Source organism: Canis lupus, chromosome 16 (genome assembly GCF_048164855.1).
Source record: "Canis lupus baileyi chromosome 16, mCanLup2.hap1, whole genome shotgun sequence".
Classification (NCBI taxonomy): domain Eukaryota; kingdom Metazoa; phylum Chordata; class Mammalia; order Carnivora; family Canidae; genus Canis; species Canis lupus.
In genome coordinates this window covers 8,461,479-8,488,953 of record NC_132853.1, presented here as the reverse complement: position 1 = coordinate 8,488,953, position 27,475 = coordinate 8,461,479, and the positions used below count along the sequence as shown (strand labels likewise).

The window sequence follows — 27,475 nt, the reverse complement described above, 5'->3', positions numbered from 1 at the left end:
ATCTTGGAGACAGGGGATTGAGTCTCATGTCAGGCTTCCTGTGTGGAGCCTGCTTGTGTCTCTGCCTCTCTGTCTCTGTGTCTCTCATGAATAAATAAATATTTTTAAAAAAAGAGAGAAAATAAATAAATAAAATCATTAAATAAACTAAACAGGAGCACCCGGCTGGCTCAGTCAGTGGAGCATGTGACTCTTGATCAAAGCCCCACGTTGGGTGTAGACATGACTTTAAAAAAGAAAATTAAAAAAAAAAAACCTAAATGGACTAAATTCTCCATCAGACTATATTTTTTAAATGTACATGCCATTAACAAGATGTATTTATCTTAAATGTAAAGGTACGGGGAGATTGAAAGTAAAAATTGGAAAAAATACAGTCTACAAATACAGCCCCCGACAAAAGTTAGCATAGCTGCTATAAATAGCAGAAGTAGTAGACTTTAAGGCAAAAGGTATTGCTAGTTATAAAGACACACTTGAGAATATATGAAGTACATTCAACCAAAAGATTTAATGTTTAAATCTATATGCATCTAATTACATAGTCTCAAAATATCTAAAGCAAAAGCCAACAGAACATGATGAAACAGACAAATCCATGATCCTGCTGGGAGGTTACACATACGGTTCTGGGGGACATGTAAGAAATGACTATAATCTTACACAACGTTTCCTAAAAAAAGAAGAAAATGAGAAACATTTCCAAACTCTTGTGATGAGGCCAAGAAAACTCTAATACCAAAACCATAACAAGGATGAAATCACAGACCATTTCACTCATGAACACAGATGCTAAACTCCTAAACAAAACAACTAACTGAATCTAGTAATACATAAAAAAGGATAATACATCATGATCAAGATGGGTTTATTCCAGGAGTGAGAAGTCACTTTAATATTTGAAAATCAATACTGACTCACCACAAAATAAATCATAATTTTCTCAGAGGATACATGAAAGTAATTTAGTAAAACTCAATATGCATGCACAATTTTTTTTAACTCTTAGCAAACTAGTAATAGAAGGGTAGTTCCTTAATCTGAAAAAGCCTATTTTTTTTTAAAGACATACTGTTGAAAGCCTGCCCTCTGAGACTAGGAGAAAGGTAAGGCTGCCACTGTGGGCACCTCTTTCCAGGATTGTTCTTGGAGTCCAAGCTAGCGCAGGAAGCAAACACACACACACACACACACACCTGGTAAAGGTTAAGAAGGAAGACAACTCATTACATGTAAATAATACTGTGTAAGTAGAAAATTCAACAGAACCTACCAATAAACTATCAGAATTAGTAAGTAAATATAGAAAGATTGCTAGATAAAAAGTCAGCAATCAAGAATCAATTGTATTACTATATACTAACAAGTAACAAAAGATGTTAAATGACATTTATAATAGCGTCAAATCAAATACCCAGGGATATGAACAAAATATGTACAATATTTCTACACAGAAAACTACAAAATCAAGGGGAAAAAAATTAAGACCTAAAAAAATAAGGAAATTCACCATTTTTGTTGGGAAACTGTAAAGATACCAATTGTTCCCAAATTAATCCATAGGTTTAAAGCAATCATAGTCAAAATCCCAATCTTTATTTTGGTGAAAACTGACGAGTTAATTCCAAAATTCACTATAAATACAAATGATTTTAAATGGCCAACCCCTTTTAAAGATAGCGGAAAGGCTTGACCTTCCCAATACCAAGACTTACTGTCACGCCACGGTAATGAAGTGTGACACTGAAACAAAAATAGACAAATGGACCTCTGGAGTCTAGTCCAGGTAGGTGAGAGATCCAGGTGTGAAAATACACCACCAGTAAAACTTCTAGATCTAGAAGACAATATAAGAGAGTATCTTCATAACCTCGGAATAGGGGAATTTTTCTTAAGCCACAAAAAAGCATTATCCATAAAGGAAAAGATAAATTTGTGTATATTACAACTGAGCACTTCTTTTTATCAGATGACCCCACAGAGAGTGAAAAGGGAGACTACAGGACCCATTGCCAGAGTCCATAAAGAACTCCTCTAGCTTGATATGAAGGCAGGCCAGCATAAAAATGGGCACAAGTCTTGCACAGGCGCAACATAAAAAGATGTCATCTTGCACATTATAAAAATCATTCGTCATCAGAGAGACGCAAAGTAAAGCCACAGTGAAACACCATTACAGTCTCACTCCCAGCAGTGCTTAAACTAAAAACACTGACAAATCCGGGGGTTGAGGACATGGAGCATCTACTGCCTTCCTCCACTGCTGGGGGGAATGCAGAAGGATACAGCCCCTTGAGGGTGCAGGTTGGCAGCATCCCCTTGCACTTTTTAACAGATCCCCAGGGGCCTCAGGAAAGCCTTTCTTTACCAGGCTCAGGTCAGACACCTCAAGGCCGTGCTAGAGCAACTAAGAAAATATACGTATTTTAACATCTCTGAAGTTGTGATGCACCTGGATCCATTTTCCCTCGGTTCACTCAACATTTCAGACTTGACCAGTGCCCTCTCTTTCGTGGCACTTTGGCTTAGTTGGTAACTACGCTGTCTGCTATATGCCTCCCACGCTGGACTGGAAGCTTCAGGAAAACAGACTGTCGTCCTTCCCTGCTGCAACCCCTAAAACTGGAATTGCCAGGTCAAAAGGCACGCACATTTTTCAGTTACTTTTAATTACACGACTCACGAACACATCTCTATTCTAAAGTGCAGCAATATATTGCACAAACCCTCCCCGTCCCGCTCCCTCCTTGAGGGCAGCCACTGTCAGCAGTTTAGAATATATCCTTCTAGACTGTTCTTTGCATGTACATGCATGTGAATACATGGTACGCGTATTATTCAGAGAGGCCAACTGTCTACTTGCCACAAATACTGTGGCAGCGCACGCACCAGCAATAAATGAGAGGGTCTGTGTTGCGTCCCTTGCCAAATCTGGATGTATTCTATCAGTTTTTCTCCAATCTGGTAATAGAAGCCACCGGATGGTTCAGATCTATATTCCCCGGATATACTGTCTTTTGGGGTGGTTTTCCAGATACAAGTATCCTCCTCTCCATCCCGCCCCAGCACCCTGAGTTACAGACCTCCCCCTACTCCTTCCTCTGTCACCAGTGGAGGGCTATTTTACAGTGAGCTCTTTAACCCATCCGGAATTTATTTTTACATGCAATTATAAAGAGAATTCTTTTTTCCAACCAGATAACCAACTCTGCGTATTATGATCCTTCCTTGATTCTCCCAACTTAAATGCCATTTTGATCAGATATTCACTTCCTATGCACACTCAGAATGTTTTCTGAACTTTCTATTACTTTTCACTGATCTGTCTTTGGGGCAGAGCCTTGATTATTGTAGCTTTATGGTAAGTTTTAGCACCAGGGACCAAAATTCCCCCTCATTAAACTTAAAAAATTTTTATTAGCAATTTTTGCACATTTTCCTTCCACATTAATTTTTTTCCTTCCACATTAATTTTAAAAACGCTTTTTGCCATAGTTTAAAAAGTTCCTATAAGGAAACCATGTTCCTTGTGGGAACTTAATTAAATCTCTATGTAAGAAGGCTGAATATCTTTACATTACACATATTCCTATCCAGATATTTAGTCCAGTTGTTCGTTTTAGTCTTTTGGTATTTTTAAAAATCATTCTTCATTTGGTTCTCCATCTTTCTTGTTCAATTTATTCCTAGATTTTGCTGTTTTTATCACTATTGTGTGTGGAATTTTCTATTTTTTTCTACTTTTAGCTGATTATTGCTGTTGGCTATTTGTAGATTTTATATCCGACCATTTTACTAAGTTCTCTTATTCTGATTTATTCTAATTTTTTTTCATTGACTCTTAGATATGAATCTTAGCTAGAGAATCATTGTTTCTTCTAGTTTTTATACTACAAATTTCACTTTGCTATTTTTTACATTAGCTAGAAGCTCACTGGGGGGATCCACCAGCTTTATCCTGGTTATAATGACTTTTAATGGTTTTAATAATTTTCCACTTAACGTGGCATTTGCTCTCGGTGCCTCTTTCAGCTTCAGTATCGCTGAGAGCTCATTAGAAATGCAGAATCTAAAAAAAAAAAAAAATGCAGACTCTGAGGTCCTACTGACTGAACCAGAATCTGCATGTTAACAAGATCTGCCTGGTATTTCCCACATAAAGTTCAAGGAACACTGGTCTAGGTGATTTCTTTCTATCCCGATTTTGAGTTTAGTAAGAAAAGCTGTGGCTGCTGAATTCTACCAAACTTTTTGGCATCTATTGATCCCTAAAAATTGGATTCCTCCTTAGTGGCTGCCGTGCATTCTAGTGTCTGATACCCTAATTCTGGGCCAGCCCTGCACCCTACAGCAGGAGGCCACCTTTCAACCCCCCAAGCATTGTCCTCACCACTTACTTCCCCATCCATGTCTCGGGCTCCCCAAAGCATCTCCAGGTTGAGACGGGTATTCTCCGCTTGAGGTGCCAGGGCTGTGAGCAGCACACAGTGGGTGCTCAGAAGTCACTTGATTTAACTCGATCTGTCATCCTTGTACGGCTGAGCTGACAGGGGAGCCGGGGGCGGACTTCCTCCTCTCCATGCAGATGGCTTTTTATCTTGTTGAGTCACAGACCTCTTTGAGAACCTGGACACCTTCCCAGGAAAACAGCCATTAATGGCTTTCCCTCCCTGCTGGTTGGGAAGCTCCTGGCTGTCCTTAAGCCCATGGTAAGACCCTTGCTCCCTGCTCTCCCAAAACCTTTGGCTGTAGGACATCCTACAGAAATCCCCACCAGCAGTACCCAGCTGGTACTGGGTATTCTGAGGCTTCACCACAAGCCAGGCGTTGTGCTGAACACCCACGGGGGCTCCACTGAGTCTACCCACAACTCAAGAGGGCAGATGGTACTGCCAACCCATTTTACAGATTGGGAAAACCAATTTCCTCAAGAAACCAGAAACTCCTTGATGGCAAGGTCTGATGTTTTGTGGCTGGGGCCTGGACCAGCTAGAATGTCACTGCTGATTACGAGGCCTGGCTGGGAAGCTGCAGGGGCCTCCACGCCCTGTCCCCTAAGCCCCTTGCACCTCTGCAGACAGTTCTGAATCTGGTTAAAATGGACCACAGCTGACTGGACCAGGGTGCCAGGTGGGACTCGGGGACATTCACACGTAACTCTATAGGCCATCCAGCAGTCTCTAGGGTGACCCAAGTGCTCTCTAGTCTGGGTGGCCCTCACCACACAGGACCAAGCTGACCCTCCTTTGGTGGGCAATAAAGTTAGGGACAGAAGGAGCAAGCAGATGACAGGGAGGAGGAGGGGGGCAGAGCTGAAAGGCTACTGACAGAAGGAGGAAGTAGAGGGCAGGGAGGAGGGGAGAGAAACTTCTGGTAAAACAGCCCCATGAGAAGTGGGTCACATCTCAGAGGGGCCACACAACATGAGCAGCAAACAGACCCTGGCCAGACCTGCCTTCATGCAAACAGCATCTCGGGGGGGGGCAGCCTCAGGAGCCCCCAGAGCCCAGCTGGGGACCGATGTGCCACTCGCACTGAAAGTGAACCAGAAGTAGCGACATGAAGCCCTGCCCAAGGGGTTGCTTTTTGTTTATTGACCAGACACAGTGGCCTTGGTTTCTGGACATAGAGTCAGCATGAGAGCGCCTGTCTCCTGGGACGGGGCAGGGGTCCAGAATGATCGGCCAGGAGCTACCAAGGAGAGAAGACGCCACTCAACTCCTCCACAGGGAAGAAGAAACACCAGCAGCTTTGCCCTACAATCACCAGGCAGGTAGAGGAGACTGGAGTTTGCAAGGTCCTTCCAGATGGCTCCAAGGACAAAGGGAGCTCTGGTCCCTTTGATGGTCTCCCGGGTGTAAGGTAAAGGCAAGGGCTACGGAGCCCAGCCAGCACAGTCCCAGAAAGAGTTTAGGGGGATGCACAGAGGCCCAGGAGCTCTGGTGTGCCCCCATCCCACAATGAGCCTGGGCTCTGGGGCCAGTTCAGGTGAGGACGCTGCCTGAGGCCACCTGTAGCGGCGGAGGCCTAGCTATGGGTGTGTCAAGGGTGACAAATCCCACCTTCTTCTGGCCCTGGGTTCCCTCTGTAGGCAACAGATAGCCACCAGCAGGGATCAAAGTCCACAGAAACAGTCTGTCCAGGTTGGGTGTCCTTGTGCGTCCTGGCATCCCCAAAGGAGCCAGCAGCTCTCAGGGGAGGTAGAGTGCCACCACCACATAGATGACCCAGCTGGTGGACACAAAGACCCCGAAGAGCAGACTGAAGAGCACGAGTGAGCGGGCCTTCCGGGAAGCCTCCTCAGCCTGGGCCAGGTCCCCCCGGCTCAGGGCAGCACGGGTCTGCAACGAGACGGAGGCAGGGAGTGGACATGGAGCTCCCCCAACTCCCACACACCACCAACAGCGCTGGGGCCCGGTGCACAGCCTGGAATGCTGGCACCCTGAGATGCTCAGGACCTGCCCGGGGCCACCATGTATGAAGGAGGCCACGACTGCCAGCTCTGGGGCACCTGCCTTGGGCCTGGCACAGAACCATGCCCTTGGCCTCACCTACAGCCCTCACAACAATCCTGAGACTGGGGTCCCTGTTGCCCCCACTTTGCAGATAAGGAAACAAAGGCCCAGTTAAGGGCCCCACCCAGGGCCCCACAGCTAGGGGTGGAGCCAGAACTCAGAGGCAGGCAGGCAGTGGCCTCCAGACTCCCACCTCTGTCTGAGCAGTCGTGAGAGCTGCCTTCTCCACAGCATCCCGGCTTTATGATGGAGGAGCCTGACCAGTGCGGGGAAGTCAGGGCCACAGCCAGGTCTGCTTTGGGTGGAAGCCCCCAGGGGCCTGCCTACTCTGTTTATTGGGATGTCTTCACAGTGGCATCACTTGGTCCCCAGGGACCAACCCCATGCCTGGGAATGGTCAGGAATATCAGGAGGAAGGAAGGAAGCTATGCAGGGGATGGATGGATGGATGGACGGACGGACAGATAGGGGTGGATAGACAAGGAAAGATGGATGGGTGAGTTATTAGATAATAGAGGGGTGGAAGAGTGGATGGACAGATGGAGGGATGAAAGGAGGCTCGGGAGGTAGTCAGTGGATGGACGGTGGGTAGACAGGTGAGCAGCTAGATGGCTAGAAGGAATGCGTGCACGGACAGTCTCTACCCCATTAAACACAAGCCCCCACTGAGGCAGGCGGTTCCTTGGGCCTTATCAATCATTCACACCTTTGTTGTAAATTGGTTTAGCCAAATGTTCCGGAGTAGATCTCCAGTGGTACGGAGCAGACAGGAGAGGGGAGGAGTGGCCATCCAAGAGGCTCCACGGACAACTGAGCACTGATGCCCCAGTTCCTGGCACCCTCCTGAGATCCCCAGGGGCTGGGACAGGGCCTCTGTGGCCCCCCACCTACCTCGTGGGAGTAGACGATCGCGATGAGCCCCGTGAGCAGGCAGCAGAAGAGGGTCACCAGCACGGACTCCATCATGTAGTCCTTGGGCAGGGGCCTGTGCTCCACCGTGGTGGGGGCTGGCATGCCAGCCACGGGGCTGTTGTACTGCGGGGACAGAGGTCACCACACTGCGGTGAGGACGCAGCCAACCAGGGCCATGGAAGGGTCCCTCTGTCCACTCCCCCACACCTGGCTCCCACCCAGTGAGGCTGTGGGTCACTGAGCGGTCAGGTCGGGGCCCCCCTTCAGCCCTCTTGCTGTGCCCCCCACCTGTCACCAGCCCCTAGGGGTCTTCTCACTTCTGGCCTCTACAAACTGCTCATCTCCATATCTCCCTGCCCTGACTGGGCTCCCATGGGGTGAGGGGGCCTCTAAGCTCTTCCCCACAAGCACCCAGGGGCCTTTCAGTGTTTCTAAAAATCTAATCAAGTCATCTCCCACCCAAAGGCCCTGAGGCCCTCACCATGGGCCTCCACCCTCCTATCCCGCCCTCCTAAGCTGACCCCCACTACCCCCAGGCCTGTGCCCAGAGCGCCCCTCCTCCTCTTCACCTGAAGGCTCCTCCTCATCCCTCAGAACTCAGCTCAAATGCCCCCACCTCTGGGAAGCCTTCCAGGCTTGCCCTCTCCCCAGACTGTGGAATCCTTTCCCTCTCCTCATCTGGGCCCCGCAGCCCAGCTTGTGGTCACCTTTCATCATGTGTGCCAAGCTCTCCCCGGGGCAGGGCGGCAGTGGCGAGGGGGGGCAGCGAGGGGGGCCGCGTGGGAAGTGGGCGTGGCGCAGGGGGGCCCCACTCACCACCGGGAAGGGTGTGAAGAGCGGCGGCGCGGCAGGTGCTGGGTACAGGGGCGCGGCGGGCGGCGGCGGGTACAGGGCCTGGGCCGAGGGCCCGGGCTGGAAGAGGACGGGCCCCTGCGGGAAGGGCGGGTAGAGCAGGTGCACGGCCTTGGGGTCGGGCGGCGCGTAGGGCGGGGGCTCGCCCACGAAGCCGATGTTGGGCACCCCGCCAGCTGCCGCCTTGGGCCCCTGCGGGGCCTCGCCCGTAGCCTGGGTCTGGGGAGCCGACGAGGCCGCGGCCTCGGCCTGGGCATCTGCCGGCGGGTCCTCGGGGGCCGGGGAGCTGCCCCCATCCGCGGCCGCTTCCTCGCTGGGTCCTCGGTCCTCATCCAGGAGCTGCGGGCGCCGCGGGAGCTGCGGGAGCTGCGGGAGCGCAGGGCTCCGGGGGTCCTCGGGGGATGCGGGGCCGCCGCCTCCTTTTGCGTCTGCTCCTGGGAAGACAGGCCAGGTGCCGTGAGCCCCAAGCACCACGGACCCAGTGGGACCCCTCCCCGCCCCCAAATCACAGCCCCTCCAGGGAGAAAGTCCCAACACCGCTGCCAGCCCCCACTCTTCCCAGGGGGAGGCTGCACTCAGGTCTCTCCCCACGGGGTGTTGGAAGAATCTACCCAAAGTATAGGGGTAGGAGGGGAAAACAGGTGCCGAGGGGAAGGTGCTTGCTGGCAGTCATGCAGCCAAAGCATCCCCGGGCTGGGACGGAACACAGGCCTGACCTTGGGCCCAAGGCTGCCACTGGGGAGCAGTCCTGCCCCCCCACCCCCCCGCCCTGTCGCTGGTAGACTGGACAGGGAAGGGAGTGTCCAGGGCAGCCCCTGAGAGCCGATCTGAGGAGATGATCTGAGCCAAACAGACTCCTGGCTTGGGAGGCAGGGAAGATGGGGTGCTCCAGAGTAGCCGGACCCTGGCTAACGGACTGACCTCAAAGAACCAGGAGGTCACCAAGGGCCAAATGCCAGCTGAGGCACAGAGGGGACAGAAGCCCGAATGGGGGTGGGGAAGAGGCAGAGAGCAGAGCAGTAGGTGGGGAAAAGCCCACTAGCAGTGGAAACTGAGAGCTCAGAGGCCCTCGATTGCCTGGCTGCCCATCAGCACCCCTGGGATAAACTCCTGTGGAAACCATAAAGGGAAAGCTCACTAAGGTGGCAGCAGGATGCCAGATGGGAGAACTGCTCACCCCCCACGTCAATTCCAGGAAGAACTGTTAGTTACAGACCCCAGCAGGCGCACCTGCAACAGAAGAGGAAGAGGACTACAGACCCAGCAGTGAGGGTGGATGTTGCATCTCCTACGAGGAATCCGCCCTGAGCTCCTGCTTTTCTCCAGTGGCCTTCGGTTCAGGACAGCCCTTCCCAACATCTCTTCCTTCTCCACAAAATAACACTCCTCTCCTTCCTTTGTTGGATTTGCCTGGGGTTTGCCGTAGCTTGCATTTCCCAAATTGCAATTGTCTGCTATTCCCGAACAAACCCACATGTGCTGGCAAAATAACGGACTTCTATTTTTTAGGGTGTCTCTCCAGAGGTACCCAAACAGGTTCTTCAAGTCTTGAAGGGACCCTGCACCTCCCGAGAGCACCCTGGCCAGCTGAGTACCCTTAAGTATCAGGAAGGGCCTGTAAGAGAAACCCTGGTAGGTATACAAGGCCCCACAGTAGGGTGGGTGGCCCAGGGCCTGGCTTTAGAGGTTTATTTCCCAAATGTCCTTAAAGGTCACAGGAGGCAGAGAGAGAAGCAGAACAGCTGGAGCAGCAACAGTTCAGGAGAGGTGGTAGGAGCCCTGCTGACATAGCCCACCGGTCCCAGGAGGCCTTGGAGGGACTGAGTTAGAGGCCAGGGATCCTCAGAGAAGGGATCCCCAACAGCAAGGAGTGCTGAACTCCTGAGAACTCCCCACCCACCCACTCCCAGCAGCCAGGGTGTCACTCACAGGCCTGCAGTGGGGTTCATGCCTCCATACCCTCACCCATGGCCACCTGCTATCTCCGTACTCCCTGAATCTGGACGGGACACGTGACATGCTTTGGCCAACAGAATGCCAATAAACATCTCCCAGGGGTGCCTGGGTGGCTCAGTCAGTTCAGTGTCTGACTCTTGATTTCGGCTCAGGTCATGATCTCAGGGGTCCCCCAGCTCATTAGCCCTGCCACCTGTCCACTTGGTGCAGCCCCCCCTCTTCCTCAGTCCCTCCTGAGCTTCCAGCGTAAGGGGGCCAGTTTTGGATCATGCCAGAGCGGCTCCCAAGGAGCAAACAAACCAGCACCTAGAAAGGAAGGAGCTGCAGAGGGGATCCCCTACTTGTGTGTGTGAATCGGGGTGACCAATATATCTGTTTTCCCAGGGCTCACATTTGCTACTAAAACTCTCATATCCTGGGAAAACCCTTAGTCTCAGATAAACCAGGGTGATTAGTCACCCCAGACTGCATCCACACAGATCTTGGACTCTCCCCCTCCAAGCTGCATGTGTAGGTGACAGACCTAGACCAGCATAAGGGACAACCAAACCGGACCACCAAACCAGCCAGGAAGCAACTAACCAAAGGCAATAAGTACACACCTATCAATAATTAACCTAAATGTCAACGGGGGGTGGGGGGCACTGGCGGGCTCAGGTGGTTAAGCCTCTGCCTTAGTCTTGGGTCATGGTCCTGGGGTTGAGCCTCATGTTGGGCTTCACACTCAGTGAAGAACCTATTTCTCCCTCTCCCTCTGCCCTCTACCTCAAAGCTCATGTGCTCTCACTCTCTCATTTCCTCTCGAATGAATAAAAAAATAAAATCTTAAAAAAATAATTAACTTAAATGTCAATGGCATAAATTCTCCAGTCAAAATACACTGAGAACCTGAAAGGGGAAAAAAAAGACCCATTTATATACTGCCTACAAGAGACTTGCTTAAGATGGACACACACAGGCTGAAACTGGGATGGAAAAAGGTATTCCGTGCAAATGCAGACCCCCAAAAAGCTGGTGTAGCTGTATTTATATAAAAGTAAACTTTAAAACAAAAACTGTGGGGCTCCAGGGAGGCTCCGTCAGTTAAGTGCCTGACTCTTGGTTGCGGTTCAGGTCATGATCTCGGGGTCCTGGGATTGAGCCTCACATTAGGCTCCATGCTAGGCATGGAGTCTACTTGAGATTCTCATTCTCTCTCTCTCTCTCTCTCATTCTCTCTCTCCCCTGCCCCCCCTCGCTTTTCCCCAATAAACACACACTCTCTCACACTCTCTAAAAATAATTAATCAACATAAAGACTACAATAAGAGACAAAGAAGGGTATTACATAATGATACAGAGATCTGACCCAAGGATATAGCAATTATGCTCCCAACACAGGAGCACCTAAATATACAAGCAAATATCAACAGACCAAAAGGATGAAACAGACAGCAATATCACAACAGTTATGGAACTTCAGTACTCACATACACCAGTGGATAGATCATCCAGAGAGAAAATTAATATGGAAACATGAGCCTTCAACACGTCAGGCCAGATGGACTTAGATCTACACAGAACATTCCACCCAAACCCAGCAGAATACATACTACTCCCAAGTGCACAAGGCACATTCACCAGTATAGAACATATGTTAGGCCACAAACAAGTCTCAATAAATCCAAGACTGAAATCTTACCAAAGATCTTCTCGAACCACGGTGGTACAAAAATAGAAACTGCAACTGCAAGGAAAAAACTGGAAAATTCACAAAAACGTGGACAATCAACAACCTGCTGCTGAACAACCAGTGAATCAAAGATGAAATCAAAAGGCAAATTTAAAAATACCTCATGACAAGTGAATATGGAAATACAACGTCCCAAACTTCAGGGATGCAGCAAAAGCAGTTCTAGGAGAGAATTTTGAGGTAATAAATGCCTCAATAATTAAAAAAAAAAAAAAAAAAGAAAAGAAAGAAAAAAAAACAAGAAAAATCTCTAATTAACCACCTGACTTTACACTTTAGGAAATTAGGAGAAAAGATGAAGAAATGAAGCCCAAAGTTAGGAGAAGGAAGGATATAACAAAGATGAGAGCAGAAATAAGTAGACTAGGGACTAAAAAAACAAAAGATCAATGAAACTAAGAGCTAGTTCTTTGAAAAGATAAAACTGACAAACGTACAGCTAGACTCACAAAAGGAAAAAGAACTCAAAATCAAAAACAAAAGACATTACAAAGATACCACAGAAACACAAAGGATTGTAAAGAGACCATGAACGCCAACAATTTGACAACCTAGAAGAGCTCAATCAATTCCTAAAAACATACAACCTACCAAGACAATCATGAGGATCTAGAAAGTGAACAGACCAAGTACTAGTAAGGAGATGGAGTCAGTTCACCAAACGCCTTCCAACAAACAAAAGTCCAGAACCAGACGGCTCCACTGGTGAGTCCTACCAGTCAGAGAACTAACAGTCCTCCTCAAATGCTTCCCAAAATAGAAGCGGAGGGAACACTTCCACACTCATTTTACAAGGCCAGCATTACCCAGATACCAAAACCAGGTGAGGATGCCACAAGAAAAAAATCCCAGGCCAGTCAGTGGCCCTGATTCACACAGATGCAAACATCCTCAATAAAATGGCAGCAAACCAAATTCAACAGTACATTAAAAGGATCACACACCAGGACCTGAGTGGAATGGGATTCCAGGGATGGTTCAAACTTACACACAGAAAACCCAATATGATACACTCACTACATTAACAAAATGAAGGGGGAAAAAATCATAGGATCATCTCAATAGGTGCAGAAAAAGTATTGACAAAAGTCAATATCCATTTAGGATAAAAACCCAACCAACAAAATGGGTATAGAGGAAACACACTTCAACATAAGGAGGGCCACGATAGATGCCAAGCCCACAGCTAGCATCATACTCACTTCTGAAAAGCTGGAAGCTTTTCCTCCAAGAACAAGAACAAATTGAGGATGCCCACTCCCGTCACTTTAATTCAACATAATTCTGGAAGTCCTAGCCACAGCAGTCAGGCAACAACAACAACAACAACAACAAAAATAGAAGGCATCCACATTGAAAAGGAAGAAATTAAAGGGTCATTATTTGCAGATGACATGATATAATAACTAGAAAACCCTAAAAGTTCTGCCAAAAAAACTTAGAACTAATGAATGAATTGACTGAAGTTGCAGGATACAAAATCAATACACAAAATCTGTTGCATTTCTGTCCACTGATAATGAATTATCAGAGTCACTAAGAAAATAACACATTTAGGGGCACCTGGCTGGCTCAGTTGGTGGAGAATGTGACTCTTGATCTCGGGGTTCTAGGTTCAAGCCCCACTTTGGGTGTAGAGATTACTTATAAATAAAATCTTAAAAAAGAAAAAAAAGAAAGGGACACTTGGGTGGCTCAGTGGTTGAGTGTCTGCCTTTGACTCAGAGCATGATCCTGGAGTCCTAGGATCGAGTCCCGCATTGGGCTCCCTGCATGGAGCCTGCTTCTCCCTCTGCCTGTGCCTCTGCCTCTCTCTCTGTGTCTCTCATGAATAAATAAATAAAATCTTTAAAAATAAATAAATAAAAATTGAAAGCAAGCAAGCAACTCATTTGCAATTGCATCAAAAAGAATAAAATACCAGGAGTACATGGGTGGCTCAGACAGTTAAGAGTCTACCTTCGGCTCAGGTAGTGATCCCAGGGTCCTAGGGTGAAGCCCCACATCAGGCTCCCTGCTCAACTAGGGGTCTGCTTCTCCCTCTACCCTTCCCCCCTGCTTGGATCTCTCTCTTTCTCTCGGTCAAATGAATAAATAAAAAAATTTTTAAAGGACTAAAATAACTCCCCTTGAAAAGAATAAAATATCTAGGAATAAATGTATCCTTTTTTAAAAATAAACTCTACCCTCAACGTGGGGCTCAAAGTCGCGATCCCAAGATCAAGAGTTGCATGCTCCACTAACTGATCCAGCGTGGTGCCCCAAGGAATAAATTTTTTTAAGGGGGCAGGGACAGAGGGAGAAGGAACAAGAGAATCTTAAGCAGACTCCAGGTCCAGCTTGGGGCTTGATTTCACAACCCTGAGATCATGAACCTGAGCAAACTCAAGAGTCTCACACTTAACCGACTGAGCCCCCAGGCAGTCCCCCTCCCAGGAATAAATTTAACCATGAAGGTAAAAGACCTGTACACCAAAAATAAAATGACATTAGTGAAAGAAAATGAAGACAAATAAATAGAAAGACATCCCCATGCTCATGGATTGGAAGAATTAATACTGTTGAAATGTTCATACCACCCAAAGCAATGTACAGATTCAGTGCAATCCTTATCAAAACCCCAATGGCATTTTCTAGAGAAATGATGCTAAAATCTGTACAGAACCACAAAAGACCCTGAATAGCCAAAGCAATCTCAAGAGAAAGCAAAGCTCGCGGCATCACACGCCCTTGGCAGAGATTTTAATCTAAAAATGTCTAAAAGACACACAGGAAATAACAGGTGTTGGCGAGGATGCGGAAAAAGGGGAATGCTCTTCCGATGCTAGTGGGGATGCACACTGGTGCAGCCACTCTGGAAAACAGTATGGAGGTTCCTCAGAAAGTTAAAAGTAGAGCTACCCTATGATCTAGCAATTGCACCATTAGGTATTTACCCAAAGGATACAAAACTACAGATGTGAAGGGGGACCTGCACCCCCCAATGTTTAGAGCAGCAATGTCCACAACAGCCAAACTATGAAAAGAGCCCCGATGTCCATGACTGATGAATGGATAAAGAAGAGGTGGTCTAGGGGCACCTGGATGACTCAGTCATTAAGAGTCTGGGGATCCCTGGGTGGTGCAGCGGTTTGGCGCCTGCCTTTGGCCCAGGGCGCGATCCTGGAGACCCAGGATCGAATCCCACGTCGGGCTCCCGGTGCATGGAGCCTGCTTCTCCCTCTGCCTGTGTCTCTGCCTCTCTCTCTCTCTCTCTCTCTATCATAAATTAAAAAATTGAAAAAATAAAAAAAAATTAAAAGAGTCTGCCTTCGGCTCAGGTCATGCCAGGGTTCTGGGATGGAGACTCTCACTGGGCTCCCTGCTCAGCTGGGGATCTGCTTCTCCTTCTCGCTTTGCTCATCCTCTCTCTTGGTCTCTCTCTCTCCCAAATAAATAAAATCTTAAAAAAAAAAAAAAAAAAGGAAGGGGCACCTGGGTGGCTCAGTAGTTGAGCGTCTGCCTTCGGCTTGGGTTGTGATCCCAGGGTCCTGGAATCGAGCTCTCAGGGAGCCTGCTTCTCTCGCTGCCTGTGTCTCTGTCTCTCTGTGTGTCTATCGTGAATAAATAAATATATAAAATCTTAAAATTAAAAAAATAAAAAAAATTAAAAATATATGTGATGGAATATTACTCAGCCATCAAAAACAAAATCTTGCCATTTGCAACAACATGGATGGAACTAGAAGGTATTATGCTAAGCAAAATAAGCCAGTCAGAGAAAGACAAATACCATATGATTTCACTCATGTGTGAATTTAGGAAACAAAACAGATGAATATATGAGAGGAAAAAAAAGAGAAACAAACTGTAAGAGACTCTTGACTAGAGGAGCCTGGATGGCTCAGTCAGTTAAGTGTTTGACTCTTGGCTTTGACTCAGGTGATGATCTCAGGGTTGTGAGCCCCACATCAGGCTTCGTGCTCAGTGTGGAGTTGGTTTGGGATTTCCTCTCTCTTTCTCTGCCCCTCCCCCTGCTCACATGCTCTCTCTCTCTCTCTCTCAAACAAGTAAACTAAAAAAAAAACAAAAACAAAAAAAAAACAAAGAAACAAAAACAGGACTGCTGGAGAGGAGGTGGACAGGGCAATGGGTTAAATTGGTGATGGGGATTAAGGAGGGGCCTTGTGATGAGCCCTGGGTGTTGTATGTAAGTGATGCATCACTGAATTCTACTCCTGAAACCAATATGACCCTATGTGTTAACTAACTAGAATTTAAATGTAATTTTGGAAAAAACAAAAACAAAAAAAACAGACACCTGGGTCAATGAAACAGAGAGCCTAGAAATAAAGCCATACATATATGGTCACTAAACTTATGGCAGAGAAGCCAAGAATGTACAACAGAGAAATGAGTCTCCTTAATAAACAGTGGGGAAAACCAAACAGCCACATGCAAAAGAATGAAACTGGACCACTTTCTTCCACCACACACAAAAATTAACTCAAAATGGATTAAAGACTTGAACGTAAGGCCTGAAACCATAACATTTCTAGAGAAAAACATAGGCAGAAAGCTCCCTGACATCAGTCTTGGCTATGATTTTTTTTAGATTTAACAACAAAAGTGAAATGAAAGCAACAAAATAAGTGGGACCACATCAAACTAAAAGGCTTCAGCACAGCAAAAGAGACTGTGCACAAAATGAAAAGGCAACGTGCTGGATGGGAAAACAGTGCTTGCTTCGGCAGCACGTATACAGAATGGGAGAATGTATTTGCAAATCACGTGTCTGATGAGGGGTTAATATCCAAAATCTGCAAAGAATTCATCCAACTTAATAGCAAAAAACAAAACAAAACAAAACCATACAATCCAACTAAAACATAGATAGGAGATCTGAATAGACATTTCTCCAAAGCAGACATCCAGAAGGCCAACAGGGGCATGGCAAGATGCTCAGCATCCCTCATCATCAGGGAGATGCAAATCAAGAGTGCAATAAGATGCCCCCCATACTGGTTAGGATGGCTAGCATGAAAAAGAAGAAATAACAAGTGTTGGTGGGGATGTGGAGAAAAAGGAACCCTTGTGCACCAAGGGTGGAAATGCAAACTGGGGCAGCCACTAGGAAACAGTAGAGCCTCCTGAAAGAATTAAAAATAGAACTACCAAGGGGCGCTGGGGTGGCTCAGTCGGTTGAACGTCCAACTCTAGGTTTCGGCTCAGGTCTCGATCTCCAGGTTGGGAGATCCAGCCCCGTGTCTGGCTCCGGACTCAGCGTGGAGCCTGCTTAAGACAGCTTCTCCCTCCCTCTTTGCCTCTCCCCTCGTGCTCTCACTCTCTCTCTCAAATAAATAAATCTTAAAAAAAAAAAAAAAAAAACCACCATGTGATCCAGCATGCCACTTCTAGGTATTTATCCAAATAAATCGAAAACACTCATTCAAAAAGATATGTGTGCCCCCATATTCACCGCAGCATTATGTATAACAGCCAAGACACGGAGACAACCTAAGTGTCCACCAGCAGATGACCAGGTGGCGACACACACACACACACACACACACACAATGGAACATTATTCAGCCATAAAAAGAATGAAATCTTGCCATTTTCAACAACATGAATGGACCTTAAGGGGTATATGCTAAGTGAAATAAGTAGTTAGAGAAAGACAAATATCAAGTGATCTCACTTCTATGTGGAGTCTAAAAAAAAAAAAAACGCCCATGATCACAGAGAACAGACTGGTTGCAGTTGCCTGGAGCAGAGGATGGGCACATGGGCGAAATGGAGAAAGAGTGTCAAAAAGTATGAATCTCCAGTTACGCGATAAAGTCATGGGGACGTGACACGCAGCACGGTGACCGCTGTTAATACTGTGTCATGTATCTGAAATAGCCAGGAGACAGGATCTTAAAAGTTCCCCTAAGAAAAAACTTTTGTACTAGGTATGGTGATGGATGCTACGCCGAGGTCCCATGGTGGTTGGTAGGCAACATAGGGGAAAACCGAGTGCACGCACACTGCACGCCTGACACCAACACGATGGTACGTCAGTTATACATCAATACAACACGGAGGGGAGGGAAGGAAGGGAAGAAAAGATGGAAAAATAAAGAAAGAGGGGTGCCTGGGTGGCTCAGTCAGTTAGGAGCCCGACTTTTGGTTTCAGCTCAGGTCCTGATCTTAGGGTCGTGGGATCGAGTCCTGTGTTGGCTCCACGCTCAGAGGGGAGTCTGCTTGAAGATTCTCCCTCTCCCTCTGCCCCTCCCCCTGCTTGCACTCTCTCCCCCACCCAATAAATAAATAAATAAATATTTTAACAAGAAAGAAAACAGGACCACAGTTGGAAGCATCACAACAGAACTGGTGATCTGAAGGCAACAGAGGATCGCCTGCTAGAACGCCACAAATCAACATACCCGGGAATTAGAACGAGGCTAAGAATCTACACAATCTAATACTCACGATGACTGGGATACGAGATGAGACAATTTGCTACACAAAGAACCAGGGCGATGTGCCCAGTCCTATGGGGAAAAAAATGGATCAGCAGAGGCCCCCCAAGAGGACCTACGTGCGGGAATCACCGGAAAGGTAGCCATCAGCACACACTCCAAGAGGTAAAGAGAAATGCACTTGAAATAGTTCTCAACAGAGAATTAGAAATGATTTTTTAAAAAAGGAACCAAATGGAAATTTTCAACTGATGCATATAATGTCTGAAATTAAAAATTCATTGGTTGGCTTCAATTACAGAATGGAGGTGACGGGGGGGGGGGTGGCAGGGGGGAGACCAAATCTCTGAATGTGCAGAACAGAGAGAAGAAAAGGAAAGGTGGAAAAAGGAAAAACAAAACAAAACAAAACAAAACCTCAGTGACCTGTGTGGTAACACGAGAAGGTCTAAAAAGATAGGTCAGGGAAGTCCCAGGAGAGATCTGGGGGAAAAAAACTATATTTGAAGCACTAAAGGCGCCACACACCACAAAGTTGGTGAAAAACAAATCTACAGATTCATAAAACTTGGAAAATCCAAAGTGGGGACTCTGAAGGGGGAAACTATGCTTAAATTCTTAGAACCAATAATAGCAATGAAGTCTTGAAAACAGAGAAGAAAATAAGAGACCTCGATTTACGGGGCAACGATGATTTGGATTTCCATAACACTCAGTAGACAGCCGTCAGGAGACCAGAGGCCAGGATCTCACAGTGCCAACCCAGAAACAGAGACCTTAAGAAAACATGCTTGAGGAATTAAGGTATGTATTAGTCTTCTAGCATATTCTTTAAAAAAAAAAAAAAAAGATGTATGAGAGAGAGGCAGAGACACAGGCAGAGGGAGAAACAGGCTCCACGCAGGGAGCCCGACGCAGGACTCGATCCCAGGTCTCCAGGATCATGCCCCGGGCTGAAGGCGGCGCTAAACCGCTGAGCCACCTGGGCTGCCCTCTTCTAGCATATTCTAACGAAGTAACCACACACACAGTAGCTTAAAACCACCCATTTACCTCACACCCATTATCATCACTATGAGTGGAAAAAAAAACCTAAGCAAAACAAAAAACCAGAGACAAGGATGAAGAGAAATTGGGACGTCATGCATCACTGGTCGGAAAGTCAAATGGTGCAGCCACTGTGGAAAACATACAGCAGTTCCTCAAAAAAAGTAAAAAAGATAATTTCTAGGTGATCCCATAATTCCACTTCTGGGTATATATATGTCCCCAAAGGATTGAAAGTAGGGGCTCCAAGAGGTATGTGACCTCCCGAGTTTGTAGAAGCAGCATCCACGACAGCTAGAAGGAGGAAGCAACCCAAGGGCTCTACTGATGGATGAGCCGAGAACAGCCGGGCTGTCGCCACACGACGGGATATGACTCAGCCTGAGAAAGGAAGGCGATCCTGACACGCTCTGTGATGTGGAGTACCTGTGAGGACATGATGCTGAGTGACATAAGGTGGTCGTGCAAAAAGACAAGTACTCTGTGAGTCCATCGACACGAGGTCCCTGGAGTCATCAAACTCAGAGGCCCCAGGAGCTGGGGTGGGGGGCACAGGGAGTAATTGTTTAATGGGGACAGAGTTTCGGTTTGGGAAGATGAAAAGTGTTCTGCAGATGGATGTTGCTGATGGTTGCACTAGAAGGTAAATGCACTGGGGCGCCTGGGTGGCTCAGGCGGTGAAGTGTCTGACTTCGGCTCAGGTCATGATCCTGGGGTCCTGGGATCGAGCCCCACATCGGGCTCCCTGCTCAGTAGGGAGCTTGCTTCTCCTTTTATTATATGTATTTTAAAAAGATGAATGCATTGAACATAACTTTCCAAATGATACATTTTATGTATATTTTACCACAGTTTTTTATTTTTAAGATTTTCTTTCTTTATTTGACAGAGAGAGAGCACAAGCATGGGGAGGGGCAGAAAGGGGGAGAAGCAGACTCCTCGCTGAGGAGGGAGCCAATAAAAATCACAGACTGCAAAAGAAGGAGTAAAACTCTCCTTGTTTGCAGATCTACTTGTTACACGGAGAATCCAGGAAATCCACACTGATTCCTAAAGCGAATAAATGGATTTAATATGGTCAAAGGTCACAAGGTTAATAATATACAGAATCAATTATGTTCTTATGCACCAGTAGCAAATAACTGGAAAACAAAATTAAAACTAAAATCCAACTCACAGGGCAGCCTGGGTGGCTCAGCGGTTTAGTGCCTGCCTTCAGCCCACGGCGTGATCCTGGAGTCCCGGGATCGAGTCCCACATCAGGCTCCCTGCATGGAGCCTGCTTCTCCCTCTGCCTGTGTCTCTGTCTTTCTCTCTCTGTGTGTCTCTCATGAATAAATAAATAAAATCTTTAAAATAAAATAAAATAAAATAAAATAAAATAAAATAAAATAAAATAAAATAAAATAAAATAAAATAAAATAAAATAAAATCCAACTCACAGTAGCACCAACACAACTGTAAGATAACTGGGGATAAGTTGAACCAATGAATTCCAAAACATCTACATTGAAAATTATAAAGCACTGCTGAGAAATTTAAGTCTCAAACAGAAAGATATATACCATGTTCATCGTTTGGAACACTCAAACTGTTAGGATAACAATTTTTCCCACATTCATCTATAGATTCATCGCAATCCTATTCAAAATTCTAGGGCAGCCCCGGTGGTGCAGCGGTTTGGCGCCGCCTGCAGCCAGGGGCGTGATCCTGGAGACTGGGAATCGAGTCCCACATCAGGCTCCCTGCATGGAGCCTGCTTCTCCCTCTGCCTGTGTCTCTGCCTCTCTCTCTAGCTGTGTCTCTATGAATAAATAAATTTTAAAAAATTCTAGCAGGCTTTTTAAAAAAAAAGATTTTATTTATTTTGGGGCGGGGGAGAAGAAGAGAGAATCCCAAGTGGACTCTGCACCAAGTGTGGAGCCTGACACAGGGCTCCATCCCACGACCCCGAGACCATGACCCAAGCTGAAACCCAGAGTCGCTGCTCAACCAACAGAGTCACCCATGCACCTCATATACAGCAGGCTTTTTTAAAATATAGAAAGTGACAAGATCATTATAAAATTGTTATGAAAATATAAAGCACCTAGAATCACCAAAACAATTTTCAAAAGGACAAAAAAATTAGAAGAATCTATCTGATTTCAAGACTTACTATAAATCCAGGGTAAACCAGACAGTTCATCACTAATGAAATGACGGACACATACATCGTGGAGCATTAAAACATGAGAGTGCAGAAACAGACACACACATATTTGCTCAGTTGAGTTTTGTGAGGTTTCCAAGGCAATTCAGTGAAGAAGGAAAGTCTTTTTAATAACTGGTATAGGGTGAACCGACTAGCTGCATGGAGAAAAGTGAATATTGACTTTTCCTCACAACATCCACAGAAGTTAACTCCAAAGGGATCATAAACCTGAATGTCATCCTCAAACTATAAAACTCCCAGGATAAACATGGAAGACCCGTGGGATCTTAGGATGGATAAAGATTTCTTATATATGACACCGAAAGCATGAATCATACAAGAAAAAAAATCTGTAAAATTTCAAAATCAAAAAAGACAAAAACACTTTGCCCCTTCAAAAGACATTTCTAGGGACCCTGGATGGCTCAGTGGTTGAGTGTCTGCCTTTGGCTCAGGGCGTGATCCTGGGGTCCTGGGATCGAGTCCTGTATCAGGCTTCCCTCAGGGAGCCTGCTTCTCCCTCTGCCTGTGTCTCTGCCTCTCTCTCTGGGTCTCTCATAAATAAAATCTTAAAAAAAAAAAAAAAAAAAAAAAAAAACAACCCTGAAAGACAACCTATGGAGTAGGAAAAGATATGTGCAAATGATATAACCAATAAAGGATTTGTATCTGAGGGCAGCCCCAGTGGCACAGCGGTTTAGCGCTGCCTGCAGCCCAGGGTGTGATCCTGGAGACCCTGGATCTAGTCCCACGTTAGGCTCCCTGCATGGAGCCTGCTTCTCCCTCTGCCTGTGTCTCTGCCTCTCTTTCCCTGCATCTCTATGAATGAATAAATTAAAATCTTTTTTTAAAAAAAGGATTTGTATCTGAAATGTGTCAAGAATTTATACAACTCAACACCAAAAAAAAAAAAAAATCCAAACCACAAATAATCTGATGATTTACATCTTCTGCCCATTTTCAGATGTTTCTCCGAAGACATATGGACGACCAACAGACACATGAACTGATGCTCATCATCACTGACCATCAGGGAAATCCAAATCAAATCCATGAGGTATCATCTCACACCAGTCAGAATGGCTAAAACCAACACAAGAAAAAGTGTTGGCAAAAGACATGGAGAAAAAGACTCTCCGAGCGCTGTTGGCGGAAATGCAAACTGGTACAGCCGCCGTGGAAGACGGTGTGGTGGCTCCTCAAACAAGTACAAAGAGGGGCACCTGAGTGGCTCAGTTGGTTAAGCCTCTGACTCTTGATCTCAGCTCAGGTCTTGATCTTACGGTCATGAGTTCAAGTCCCCTGTTCAAGCTCCCCCTCCCAGCATGGAGCCTACTTAAATAAAATTTTTTAAAAAATTTTAAAAAAAAGGTAAAAACAGCACTACCTATGATCCAGGAATTCCGCTACTGGGTATTTACCAAAGAATACAAAAACACTAATTCAGAGGGGTACACACACCCCTATGTTTACCGCAGCATTATTTACAATAGCCAAACCATGGAAGCAGCCCAAGCGTCCATCAGTAGACAAATGGATAAAGAAAAGGGGGTAAAGAGAGAGAATGGAATGTTACTCAGCCATGAAAAGGATGAAATTTTGCCATTTGCAGTGACATGGATGGATCTAGAGAGTGTAATGCTAAGGGAAATAAGTCAGAGAAAGACAAATATCCTATGATTTCACTCAGATGTGGAATTTAAGCAACAAAAGAAATGAACAAAGAAGGGGAAAGAGAGAGAGAGGAGACAAACCAAAAGCCAAGCCGTACTGTTAACTCTAGAGAACAGATGGTTAGTGGGGGAAGGTGGGGGGTGAGACAGGTGATGGGGATTAGGACACGTACCTCGATGAGCACTAGTTATGGAATTGTTGAATCACTAAACTGTACGCCTGGCACTAGTACGACACTCCATTAACTACACTAGGATTTTTTTTAAGGCCGGCATTAAAAGAGAAAATCATCACTAAGGACATACAAAGCCCCAAGTCACGGAATGGGAGAAAATATTCATGACACATGGATCAAACAGAGGAGTTGTGTCAACGATGCCTAACACTCTCACGGCTCAGTAAGTCAAATGTCCCAACGAGAACATGGGTGGTTGATTTGCGAACACTTCACCAAAGAGGATACTGAAAGGATCGATAAGCACATCCAAAGATGCTTGACGTCATTAGTTACCAGCAACGCCATCAAAATTAGAAATGCCAACTCAGGGATCCCTGGGTGGTGCAGCGGTTTAGCGCCTGCCTTTGGCCCAGGGCGCGATCCTGGAGACCCGGGATCGAATCCCACTTCGGGCTCCCGGTGCATGGAGCCTGCTTCTCCCTCTGCCTATGTCTCTGCCTCTCTTTCTCTCTCTCTCTGTGTGACTATCATAAATAAATTAAAAAACTTAAAAAAAAAACTTAAAAAAAAAAAAGAAATGCCAACTCAAACCAGGAGGCATCACTACACACCCATTAGAACAGCTGGAATTCTCCACTAACGGAGAACCTGACCCGCTGTGGTGCGTGTGTAAAACACCTGCCGCTCTCAGACACTGCGAGTGGGAAAGGAAAGCAGTGCAACCGCTTTGGGAAACACTTCAAATTTTCCTTTAAAAGTTAAGCACGGGGGCACCCCAGCTGGTTAAGCGTCTGCCTTCGGCTCAGGTCATGATCCCAGGGTCCCCAGATCGAGCCCCACATCGGGCTCCCTGCTTGGCAGGGAGTCTGCTTCACCCTCGGCCTCTCTCTCACTCCCTCAAGTAAATAAGTAAAACCTTTAAAAACAAATAAATAGGGATCCCCGGGTGGCTCAGCAGTTGAGTGTCTGCCTCCGGCCCAGGGCCTGATCTTGGAGACCCAGGATCGAGTCCCACATCGGGCTCCCTGCATGGAGCTTGCATCTCCCTCTGCCTGTGTCTCAGCCTTTCTCTCTCTCTCTCTCTCTCTCTCTCTGTCTCATGAATAAATAAATAAAATCTTTTAAAAACAAACAAATAAAAGCTAAGCATACACCTGCCATAGGATCCAGCTATTTCACTCCCGGGTATTTACCAAGAGAAATAGAAAATGTGACTCGGTGGAGAATTGTTCACAAATATCTGTAGCAGGTGGGGAAACCTGTGCACCTGTTGTGTGAAGCCGCTCAGTTTGGGCTGGTTCGTTACACAGCCAAGCAGACTGACACGGGGGCTGCTTTCCCAGCCGGGGCCCAGGTGTGGGGAGGGGTGGGAGTGAGCCTGGGGAGCGGGGAGGAGCAGGCACAGGGCAAAGGGAGAGGTGACAGTGGCTGGAGCAGAAGGCAGGGGTGTGCGCGCGGCCAGGCCCAGCAGGACTGACGGGCCACAGGGCCGCCAGCAGGTAGAGCACCGTCGGAGGGCCCGGCACCCACAGCCCCCTCATCTCCTCCGGGCTGGTTCCATCAGGAGCTGGAGCTCAGGGCCCAGGCCACCAGGGCCGCTTCATCTCCCTGTGCCTCAGTCTCCTCGTCCTTGCGGTGAGGATTGCGCCTCAAAGTGCTCACCCCCACCAACTCCTGCTGCCTGAGGCTGGGAGGAGACCCCGGGAGGAGGAAGACCCCAGCCAGCCCCCCAGCCCTGTAGAGGCCTCCAGCTATGCTCCGGGGCCTTCCAGGGCCCCAACCTCACCACCCCCCAAGGCCTGGGGTTCTTGGATAAGCAAGTCTACGGGCAGAGACACCACTGGGGGGAAGGGGGAGTCGTGTCCGCTGTCTACAGGGGAGGCTTCCTCTAGCCCAGAGCCACTGGAGCCCCAAATCCCATTGTGTGTCTGTGGTGCCCGCAGATGCCCGGCCAGCCAGCGCTTCAACCCCACAGGCCTCTGGTGAGCGCCCCCTGCCCACCGGGGTCCGAGGCTCGAACAATTCTGTGCACAAGCCCCCGGAAGAGACGGCGATTTCAGCAGGCTCAGGCACCCGGGGGCTGCCGAGGAAGCTTTGCAGGCACCCGGCCAAGTGCTTGCATCGCCCTGAACCGCGGACGGGGGACACCGGGACATCAGGTGCCGCCGGCGCAGGCCGACAGTCCCTGCGCACGATCGCGCAGCGGGCGCCACGTCCGGCTGCGCCACCTGAGGCCCCTGACAAACCCCACAAGCCTCGGGTGCCTCATCTGTGAAATGGGAAGAGCAACGGTCACTTCAAAAATAATGACCGTGAACTCGCGGCCCTCTCTGTCCTAGCATCGTGGGTCGTGGTCAGGTGCGCCCAGCTGGCCACGGGCCCCTGCACAGGTGCGGGGAGGGAGGCGGGAGGCGGGCGCAGGTCCGGGGCGCCAGGTGCAGGTGCGCTGCGGAGGCCGGTCCCTGGCGGAGGCCGGTCCCAGGCGGAGGCCGGTCCCAGGCGGAGGCCGGCCCGCCGCTGCCCCAGTTATCACAGCAGACGCCGCAGCTTCCCGGGCCCCGCCGGGGCGAATGCCTGGCCCGATGGCGCGGAGATAGCGCTGCTGAGTAAATAAATTTGCTGGCGGAGCTGCTGGGCCCGCGGCCTCGAGTTCTCGGGTTCTCGACACCCGAGCCTCCGCGGACATTCCAGCCGCGGGGCGGGGGAGGCGGGAGCAGGGGCGGGGACGGGGGGGGGGGGGCCGGGCGCATCCCCCACCCGGGGCTCCGGGCCCCCGCCGCCGTCCTGGGGCCCCCGGGGCCAGGGCTCAGTCCTGCGCAGGGGGGACGGGGGAGCCGTTGGAGCCCCCGGAAGGAGCCTCTCCGCTCAGTCCCCGCACCCCGTCGCGCCGCGCCTCCCTCCCCGGGCCCCTCTCCGTCCCAGCCCGCCCCCCACTCCCCACCCCGGCCCGGCCAGGCCCCTGCCCTCACCCTCGCCCGCTTCGGCGTGGCCGGAGGGGCGGACAGTCCCCAGGGGAGGGACGGGGCGTGGGGGACCCCGGGGGGAATGCGCCCCAACTGGCCTGCGCGGGGCACCTCGCCGCCCCTCCCCCGCCCCTCCCGCAGGGCGCGGCCGGCGTTGCCGGGACTCCCACAGCATCCTCCGGTGTGCCCGGTCCCGGAGCGGGGGTCCCCGGGAGGAGCCGCCGCTGGCCGTGGCGCGGGGACCCCGGGAGCGCTCACCTGCGTCCATGGCGCACGCCTCCCGCCGCCGTCGGGCCGGGCTCGCCTGGGGCCGCGGGCTCGGCTTTCCCGGACGCGGCTGCGCGGCGGGTTAATGATTGACCGCCCGGGGCCACCTGCGGCCGGCGCGCAGCGGGGAGGCGGGGAGGGGCCGGGGGACCCCGCGCGGGGGGGGCCGGGACCCAGGGCGCCCGGGGACCGCGGCTGCCCAGCCCGCCTGCCCGTTTCCCGCCGCCAGAAATGCCAGAGAGAAGGGTTTCGCGGGCCACGTCCTGAGTTTGAAACCGCGAGTGTGCGTGTCCGCGGCCGGCGGCCGCCACCGCCCGGGGTCCGTGGCGCACGAGGAAGGCTCCGCCCGCGGCCCACGCGCTTCGCGGCTTCCCGCTGAGCCTCCGGGAGGAAGGGCCCGCGGAGGTGGGTCGGGCAGGAAGCCTGGGGGGTGCCCGCCACGGGGGTGCATCCTTCGAAGGGGATTTAAAGACCGTGAAAGTGACTAGCAGTTGCCCTGCTTTTCATCACGACTGGCATTCCCAAGGCCATCAAATATATTCAAGATTTTTTTTTTTCAGGATTTTAATAAATTTGCGTTAGGGGCACCTGGGTGGCTCTGGTTGAGCGGCTGCCTTCAGCTCAGGTCGTGATCCCGGGGTCCTGGAATCGAGTCCGCATGGGGCTCCCTGCATGGAGCCTGCTTCTCCCTCTGCCTGTGTCTCTGCCTCTCTCTCTGTCTCATGAGTAAATAAACTAA

General features: G+C 48.8%; 1 protein-coding gene across 1 annotated transcript; it reads right to left on the bottom strand.

Annotated features, from left to right (window-relative positions):
* Positions 1-492: 492 nt before the first annotated feature.
* On the bottom strand, positions 493-26,806 carry PRRT1B (proline rich transmembrane protein 1B). Its single transcript, XM_072778428.1, has 4 exons — positions 26,728-26,806; positions 8,244-8,713; positions 7,407-7,550; positions 493-6,341 (listed from the first exon to the last, which is right to left on the bottom strand). Exons 1-4 carry the CDS (start codon positions 26,735-26,737, stop codon positions 6,192-6,194), a joined length of 774 nt encoding a protein of 257 aa, XP_072634529.1. The 5' UTR covers positions 26,738-26,806; the 3' UTR covers positions 493-6,191.
* Between the last annotated feature and the right edge of the window lie 669 nt (positions 26,807-27,475).

Excerpts from the sequence above, each read along its gene's own strand:
- PRRT1B (XM_072778428.1), bottom strand. Across the intron at positions 7,551-8,243 it reads TCTTCACACCCTTCCCGGTG|TACAACAGCCCCGTGGCTGG; the intron begins GTGAGTGGGGCC and ends CTGTCCCCGCAG. Across the intron at positions 6,342-7,406 it reads CGATCGTCTACTCCCACGAG|ACCCGTGCTGCCCTGAGCCG; the intron begins GTAGGTGGGGGG and ends GTCTCGTTGCAG.